At 40.1% G+C, this 9,328-nt stretch overlaps 1 protein-coding gene across 1 annotated transcript in view; it reads left to right on the top strand.

Moving 5' to 3' along the window:
• The window catches only part of LOC146389778 (uncharacterized), a 14,489-nt gene extending 6,030 nt beyond the window's left edge, over nt 1-8,459 (top strand). Inside the window, exons 3-5 of the mRNA XM_084912992.1 lie at nt 1-6,654; nt 6,773-6,851; nt 7,765-8,459. The exon at nt 1-6,654 is cut by the window's left edge and continues 613 nt beyond it. Coding sequence (XP_084769118.1) covers nt 1-716 — 716 coding nt within the window. The 3' untranslated portion in view covers nt 717-6,654; nt 6,773-6,851; nt 7,765-8,459. The remainder of the gene's footprint in view (nt 6,655-6,772; nt 6,852-7,764) is intronic.
• The last annotated feature ends 869 nt before the right edge of the window (nt 8,460-9,328 follow it).

Genomic DNA, 9,328 nt, shown 5'->3' with positions numbered 1-9,328 from the left:
CTGGATCCTTAAAAAAACACCAACTCATCCACAGTGGATTTAAACCTTACAGCTGTGAGTTGTGTGGAAAGTCTTTTACCCAGGCTGGAGGCTTAAAAACACACCAACTCATCCACAGTGGAGTTAAAGCACATAGCTGTGACTTGTGTGGAAAGTCTTTTACCCAGGCTGGAGAATTAAAAACACACAGACTCGTCCACAGTGGATTTAAAGCGTACAACTGTCACTTGTGTGGAAAGTCTTTTACCCACGCTCAAAACTTTAAAACACACCAACTCATCCACAGTGGAGTTAAACCTTACAGCTGCAACTTGTGTGGAAAGTCTTTTACCCATCGTAAATGCTTAAAATTACACCATATCATGCACAGTGGAGTTAAAGAACACAGCTGTGAGTTGTGTGGTAAAGCTTTTGCTCGAAATGAGGGTTTACAGAGGCATCTAGTTACCCACTCTGGAATTAAGGCGTACAGCTGCGACTTTTGTGGAAAAAGGTTCAGTGACAAACACTACCGAAATAGTCACCTACGGAGTCACACTGGAAATGATCTTTACTGCTGTGATCAGTGTGGGAAACCGTTTACAACAGATGCACAGTTACAACAACACATGTTTAGCCACACTGAGGAGAGACCTTACAAATGTGACCTGTGTGAGAAGACTTTTAAATCTCCACATCCCCTGAAAAAACACCAACAGATCCACACTAGAAATTAACTCTACAAGTGCAGTTACTGTGAGGATGTATTTATGTTTTATCTTGTAATTGTAACCTGAGTGTTTGGAACAAGTCTGATCAGTAAACTTATGGAGTTATACTGAATGAACTGTTTGGAAAAATGAAGACTCATTTTCGCTCAGTAAGCTGAGTGTTGTAATGTAAACAGTAAAATGTAATTGGACGTTGGCAGGGATGCTCTCTTTTTCAGGCGACTTTCAGGATAAAAAGTTGAAGGAATTCCCTGACTTACACTGTCTTTGTTTAGAATCAGAGCGACGCACATGGATCCAGTTCTCAGCCCTGTCGTCACTGTGGTGGTGGGAAAGTTTCTCTGTGACCTTTGTGGAAAAACTTCCAATCATCAACGGGACCTAAAACCACATTAATGTAGCCACACTGGAGACAATATGAACTACTGCAAAGAATGTGGGAGAGGCTTCCACACACCAAGTACATTAAAAATACATGAACTCTTCCACAGTGGGGTCAAAAAGCACATCTGTGACTAGTGTGGGTCATCCTTCACCACTGCAGGAGAGACACCATACAAGTGCAGTCACTGTGACAAAAGCTTCTCACAATCAGGTCATCGTAACAAACATGAACGTACACACATGGAAGTGAACTTCAGCTGTGACCAGTGTGACAAGAGCTTCAGGAATCTCAGTTCATACTCCAAACACAAACAATCCCACGTTGTAAATAAACTGTTTCACTGTTACCAATGTGCAAAAACATTCACTTCATTATCTGCTCTGTGCAAACATCAGCCTGATCATGCAGGACTGAAATCACTGGATCACAATGAATCTGAAGAGAAAGATCCTCTTCTGGTTTCAGGGTCAGACTTAAAAACCTTGAGATCAGGCTCCACAGAGTTCAGATGGAATCTCCTGTAAAGAGTGTCAGCTGATGTCACATTTGGATCTGATGAGGTAGCTCTGATTTCTGGACCTGCAGTGAATAATCCTGAATGTTACATTTAGGAAGCTGCATGTATAGATATGCATATCAAGTTTATTTTTTTTCCTTTGAGGGATTTTAATTCTCTAAAATGTTATCTCTGTTACATTTTATTCTTTGTTTCCTTAGGACACAGTAGTGCTTAGTAGTTGTACTTGTTACTGTATTATTAAAGTTATAGGAATGTCTTTTTTACCAAACTAATAATGTATCAGAATTGCAGATATTGGTATATATTTCAATTTCTTTCATTTGAACTTTCTTAGTGTTTCCAAAATTAACTTTTTTTTAATGCATTCATTTAATGTGTTACCTCAGTTAAATTTCAATTCTTCATTCATATTTAATCTTTTGCTGTTGTAAAATCTTCTCTTAAATCATTTTCTCCCAAAACTGCAAATAATTTCACAGCAGTTCCTCTTAAAACTTCCAAAATGAACTAAATCTGTCCACCAGCTTTGAAACAACACCTGCTGTGACTTTATGTCCAGAAAAAAGAAACTCAAGCTAAACTGGTTTTGGGCTGTACTTCCATGTAATACCAGTTTGTACCAGAAGATGGAGCAGTGAGGCTGTGTAACCTTTATTCAATTAGGCAAAGAACAAAATCTTATTCACAGTGGCAGCAAAGAAATGTTGAAAGTTAAAAACAGCAGCACACATCAGGACCATTTTAAAGATCACAGGTGACTGATAGGTTTGTAGCTTGAACCTATTCGCTGGAACGTTGAAGACAATATAATTACACAGCAAAACAAGACACGAGTAGGCAAAGTTCTTCATGTTTCTCGTGCACGGGAGAGAACCGGACAAACGCCGTTCCTTCGCTTGACCCCAGTTGCTCTCGTCCGCTCCCCCGTAACACTGCTCTTTTATTGAGGTTACATGAATATGCATAGGTTCATTAACATATGACGTCTACATACAAACAAAGAGTACCTTGCCTGTGCGTTGTGTAAGTGTGTGTCTGTGTGTGTGTGTGTGTGTGTGGGGTCAGAGTGTGACCCCATAAAGACTTCCCTAAACCTGCTGGTCTCGAAGTCCAGCAGTTCATCAAACCAAAAGGCACTTAAACTAAGACAAATATAGATACGTTTATCCTACCATAAAACAATAAGACAAGGTACGACCTCTTCCCATGCTCCCAGGATGTAGGTGTGCACACAAAGTTTGCAGACTATTAAGGATCAAACCTCTACCAATCTAAAACTAATTATAAAACTCTAAGCATATATAAGTAGATATTTCTAAGCATAAATGACAATCAACAATACAAAACCTAACAGTGACTACTTTTACTTAATTCAAATTCTGTTAAACCTCTATTTTTTGCTCCTCCTTTCACTTTAGTGTATTAAGTCCTTGAAGTCCACATGTTGTTTTTTAATGAATTTTGATCCACATGTTTGCAGCTGTTTTCTTGTTGATTTGAAGTTTGTATTATGAAATCCTGATACTGTTAAAGCGTTAGTTATATTTGATGAACTCTGTGTAGAGTTTATCTTATTAAACAGTTTGGTGTGAAAAATAAAGAAATGGTCTCAGAACAAGTAGTTTGACCCATGATTTCAGATTCAAACTAATTTAACTGTTTTCAGTGGTACATGTGGAGGTTTATCAGAGGAGGCGACTTGGCTGTTCTCCACTCACACTGAACAAGGATCCTGCAGCTCATTAAAAACTCTAAAATGATCTTCAAGGACAAAGATGTTTGATATTCCTTAAAAACGTGCTGTTGGCATGAAGTTTTCAGACACTGTTTTTAAGAGTCATTGTGGTTAACATCCCACACATTCCAATAAAGCAGATGTTCCTGCACTGCAACAGCGGTTTGCAGTTGCGTTCTCCCCCCTGCTCGTCTACAGGACTCTCATGGAGCACCACTTTGAAACTTTGTAACCCTCTCTCTGCAAAATACAATATATAAAGACCAATGCTGGACAATTAATTATATAGTTACTTCTTCAAAAAAGTTACTGAGTATTGCAAACAACAAAGATTTTTGCAGCTGTTTACCTAAAAATGCTGCTAAGGCATTTTTTTAAACAAACATTTCAAAATATTTACAGAACAATCAGCTGTTCTGCATCAAATCTGATGCCACACAAATTGTTTGTGCCACTCCAAAAAAATAATTTCTGTCCACTATGAGATAAAGGAGAACATCAAAAGCCTGATACCTGCAGGGCTGACAACAGGAGATGTATCACTCCTGTAACACCTGTAACATTCAGCAGTCGCCTCATTGTTCTGACACACACAACAAAACTATTGACTACACTACACATTAACTACACAAGATTTGCGCTAAACGTAGCAAATCTCTCACATCTCAAAACCGCTGTTCTGAGAAACCATCGTACTCTGACCAATCGTCCTACCCGTATTATAATTTGACGGTGACTTGTGACTAAACCTAACCATAACCCTAACCATAAGCATAACTTTAAGAAGTATTCCGGATGGGTGAGAGAAAAAGTGGATTCGGCTTTGGTGTTGTGCACATGCGCCGCGTCTGTGCAGAAACATTGGGAAGGATGTTTTTTGAGGTAGGATGGATTCCCAGAACACCGTCACTCCTAAAACTTCCTCCCGTTTCTTAACAACTAAATGCCATGTTTTGATTGGTCGACATGGTACATTTTTTGACCAATGGGAAAGGTTGGGGGTGTTTTGGTTTTGTCTTTGCTCACAGGCAGTGAGTGCTTTAGAGCGTTTTCCTTATAAAACGCTGTTTTTACCGTTTCTTCCCGCAGTATTCTGGAAGAAAACTAAACATTGCACATATACGAATGTGAATCGCGATTGGCTGGACTATGGGATAAGGTGGCATTGTTCTAGTCCCATACAGGAGCAGCCAGTCACTTACTGACTAACACTGCAAAACAGAATTGTTAACGTATTTACTTTAATTTCAATTCAGGTTAGAATTTTATTTTGTGTGCAACACAGATTTTTTCTGCACAGAGACCATGCCAGCAGACGCGCAGCTTAGAGGGAACATTGGTGATGATTATCACAAAGTGAACAAGGTCTCATGGTTTGATGCTTGTCCAATGCCTGGGTTGACCTGGACTGGTTAAGCACTGCTTGTCTTTTTTTATGACGCTGGATTTAACCAACGCTTACTGGCAGATTCTCTTCTCTGCAGAGTCCAAAGACAAAAACGGCCTTCTCCACTCTGTATGGTTCGTACCAATTCGTCACACTTCCGTTTGGCTTATTTGAAGCCTCGGCCATTTTTCAGCACCTCATGAAGCGGTAGCTTCTTCCCCAAATTGCATATGCTGTTTCCTGCCTGGATGACGTTGTTGTGGTACCCCTGTGAGGGAATGGCCGCATTAATATCATTTTGTGTAAAACATTTGTATTATGGGACATTTTTTTATTACTATATGTATTTATATTCGGTTTCTTTAAAATAATCGAAATCCTTGTAAAAGGGAGTCATATTATGTTAGAAAGCAGTGAGGGCGGAACGCTGGTGGTTGCTCCAGGGTTTCGGGGTGCAGCCCACCTTTCGCTGCTTCCTCAGACATGTTCTGGAGGAAGACAGAGATGCAGCGTGCCTTCCTTACTCTGCTCTTCCCCTGCTTTTACAGGTCGGTAAATGGTGCTCATACCGAAAATGTTGTTTATTGTTACAATGGTTAACCACGTTAATGTGAATGCGAGAGTTTAAGGCGGTCCGCCAGAGTTATTTATATGTAAACATTACCATTTACCATAAACAGGGGAGAAACCAGAGGAATGTCCCGTGCTGCCACATCGTGAGCCCCGCCCGTTAGGTGGAACGCTTGTGAAGCAGAGTCAGTGCGCTTCTATGCTCTTTGCAAACTTTTTGTAATGCTCCAATCAAATCAGTTCTGTGAGATGTGAATGTTAATAGTGACTGAGTAGATTAGCTAGTGTAACACAAGCACTCTGAGCAACTCTGTGTAGCTAACAGAGGCATGACAAGTTAATTCAACAAGCTGGGTTTCAATATGCACTAAATAATGATTTTGCCAGTAAATTACTGAAGGGAACAAATGTGATATATTTACCGATGCAGTTATTGAACTGTTTAGCCAGTAAGACACTGTATAAGACAATGTGATGTGTTTATTGATATGAGTAAGGAATTTAACTGTTATGAAAAAAGATGTTAATTAGAGAAAATGAACCAGTAAAGAGAGTATATTTCACTGAGGATGTGAAATAAGTAAATGTAATTGATGTGAATGAGGAACCAGCTGAATAGTATATTGAAAGCTCATGGTAGTGTTTATATAGCATTTGTTTGTGTGAAATAAATCAGACTCAGACACGTTCTGGAGGAAAACAGAGACGCATCGTGTCTTCCTTACTCTGCTCTTCACCTGCTTTTACAGGTAACATATTTGTCATCATGGTCTTCATCCTTGGGACCCGTAACAAATCTTGGGGGCTCGTCCAGGATTGTCGCCACCTTGCATTTGGGGCTGATCCAAAAATGACATCTGGGATTAGGACGGGAGCTGATGCGAGCTGAAAGTTGGAGCCGAGACTGATCCATGGTCGTGCTGAGTGGCCCATCGAGAGGGAAGGGAAGGAGTTGCAGCCATGGCTGAGGGCGGGAGGAAGAGCCTATTGTGGGACATTAGGAGAAGCCTGCTCACCCTGTTGGCAGGAGAACTCTACAAGGTTGCTAAGACGGTGGGTCCAGCGGGCCTGGGTCAGCAAGGGGTCGACGCAACAGACCAGGAGGGCTGCTTTGACCACAACAGTTCTTTCATGTACAGTAAGCCATTGCTTGAGGCAGAAGATGGTGGGATGGTAGACTTGCTAACTTCATTGATGATGTGACTGAGAATCGACAAGTATGTGATAATAGTGAGGATTTAGATTTACCTGTTATACAGACAGTTGCACAAGCTGTGCAACCAGCTCGCCCCTCAAGTGGCATGGGTGATCGTCCTACACTGTAAAAAAAAAGAAAAAGAAAAAAAGGTAATATAAAAGTATCTTTCTGTATATTTGACATTTTTGTACAGTTTTTCTAGAATATCATTAAATTTACATAAATAGACTGTGATTTTACATGTCATCTCAACACTGCTGTTCCTAGTCGGTCCCAGAACCGCCCGCCTAGACACCAACTACAGGCGCTCAATCCCACCTGCAGAGCGCCTGTCCATCTGCCTGAGGTTAGTAAAAGTGTTTACTACGGTAGTCCTTTATTGATACCTGTGCTAATATATGCTAAACCATCTATTTATACACTGCTAACATGGATGTGGTATGCTAACAGTGAATGCTGTCGGTGTTTACTGATAGCAAACTGTGGTACGAAGACGACTGTTTATAATATTTCTAGTGATACTCGAAAGGTGTCATCAAGTCCAGATTTAATTCAATTTATGCTGTTATCAGTGTTTGCAATAATAGCATGGCTGTGGTGTCTATCAGTGTATGCTCTCGGTGTTTGCTGATATCAAACTGGTATGAGGACCACCTTGTGTTAATCTTTGTAGTGATACTCCTTTTTTTTATTTAGACCTGGTTTAATTCTGGTATAGTTGAATATTTGTATATAATCCCCGCAGCTGTCAGACTCTATAACAGGGGTCAGCAGCCTTTCTTAAAACTGAGAGTTAGATAAAATTGTGAACAGTTTGGTTCATCTTTAGTTATATGGTTCTATCTAGCATATACTATCTTGATATGCTGTCTTATCACAGGTTAATCTTTCAAAAATATTAACAATGATTTAAGCAAGGAAAGGGCTACATGTCAACATACAACTCTTTATTTCTATTAATGTCTTACTTCATTCCTACCTGATTGACATGTTTAGGAATTATGAGTGATTGGCTCACTGTAGTGGTAAAAGTTGCTACCAATCAAATTATGATATGTTAAAGTTAAAACAAAACACAACTGACTGTTTTATATTATATCTAATATATATCATGTAATTATCCTTGTAATTACAAACTGTTTTATGTAAGATTTATGTTTTGTAATTTAAATCTGACATCACAAAAGTATTTTGGAATTTGAATAATGTATTTTGTAACTGCAGTACACATAATACTAATTTTGAACAATTTTGTCCAGGTTCCTTGCCACCGGGGACTCCTTCAGGACCATCGCGTTCAGTTACAGAGTCGGTGTGTCCACGGTGTGCCAGATCACCCCCCAGGTAGCGACGGCCATCTGGGACTGTGTAGTGGACGACTTCATGGCTGTGCCTTCACCTGGAGACTGGCGGTCCATCACAGAGGGATTCCAGGAGCGCTGGAACTTCCCTCTCTGCTGTGGAGCTCTGGATGGGAAGCACGTCCAGATGAAGGCACCCCATATATCATAGGAGACACACACATTGATATACACTAAATATTTATTCCATTTCTTTTTTTTGTGGTGCCCAAATTTATGCACCTGCTTGATTTTGTTTAAACAATTATTGCACACTTTCTGTAAATCCAATAAACTTCTTTTCACTTCTCAAATATCACTGTGTGTGTCTCCTATATGATATATTTAACTGACATTTTTTTATTGTAACAACCAACGAGGAAAATAAGGAAATACAGGAAAATAATGGCTATTAACAATGTTGCCCAAACTTTTGCATCCCACTGTATTAGTATATTTTGTCATTAGTATAACATGAAATAAATTCTACATGTGTCAAGTCGTGTGTCAACATTTGCTGTGTAGTAGAACTGAGACATTAATCATTATAAAAATTTATTTGAAATAATATTAAAATTCTCAAACAGAAAAACATTAAACATAAATATGTAAAATAAGTATTTACAGAGAGACAGGAATCCTGCTCTTGCTCTTGACGAAGGCGGTCGCACTTTTCTCCTCTCCTCCTCCTCCTCTCCCTTAGCTTCTCTGCTTAGCTTCTTGTGTCCTTGTCTAGTCATGTGTTTTTTTGTATCCCCCCTCCCCCTCCAAACGCCTTCGACGCTTATTCCCTTCCGATGCTGACAGTGGATCAAGGAGACCAGCGCATAGGCTGCAGGCCCGGATGTACTGTCTAAATCGGCTGTCTCTCACCCTTTACCCATCCCTGTTGCTTGTCATGTGTTTTTTTTGGTGTATTAAGAGTTTTTTCATGTGCAGAGGTGTTTTTTTTCTGTTCTCAAACTGATCTCCCTGTTGGAGCTCAGTCTGGGGGGGGGAGTTATTTTTTCTCCTTATCTTTCCTCATGTGGTGCATTTTCCATTGTTATACCTCTCTGACCTGTCTTCCCCATGTGATGTTTTGTGTAATGTATGTATGGTCAGAGGGTAAGATGGCACCGCCATTGCATGCAATAGGTTGGCAGCCTTATGAAATTTCCCCTTGTGGGACTAATAAAGGTATATCAAATCAAATCAAATCAAATCAAATCAAAATAAAAAGGACCCAGCTGCTCTCCAGAGCAAGAACAAGGCTGAGGAGGAAATGCTCAATTGGAGACTGGCGTGGCCTCTTCAGGGACTCCAGGATGGCCAGCTCCACCGCCGATGGACCGTCCTGGGACCCGTCCCTCATCTGCCTCGGAGCTGTCCTCCTCTGTGGGCCTGTAAAACACAGCACAAAACACAAAGAAATGAGAAGGCTGCTACTAGATTTTCATTTCAACATTGAAAAAAACAAAAAACAGGATATAATCAAATTGGT

Source organism: Perissodus microlepis, chromosome 3 (assembly GCF_051167445.1).
Source record: "Perissodus microlepis isolate ML-2025 ecotype Zambia chromosome 3, ASM5116744v1, whole genome shotgun sequence".
Lineage (NCBI taxonomy): Eukaryota > Metazoa > Chordata > Actinopteri > Cichliformes > Cichlidae > Perissodus > Perissodus microlepis.
This window is presented reverse-complemented; position numbering and strand designations above follow the sequence as displayed.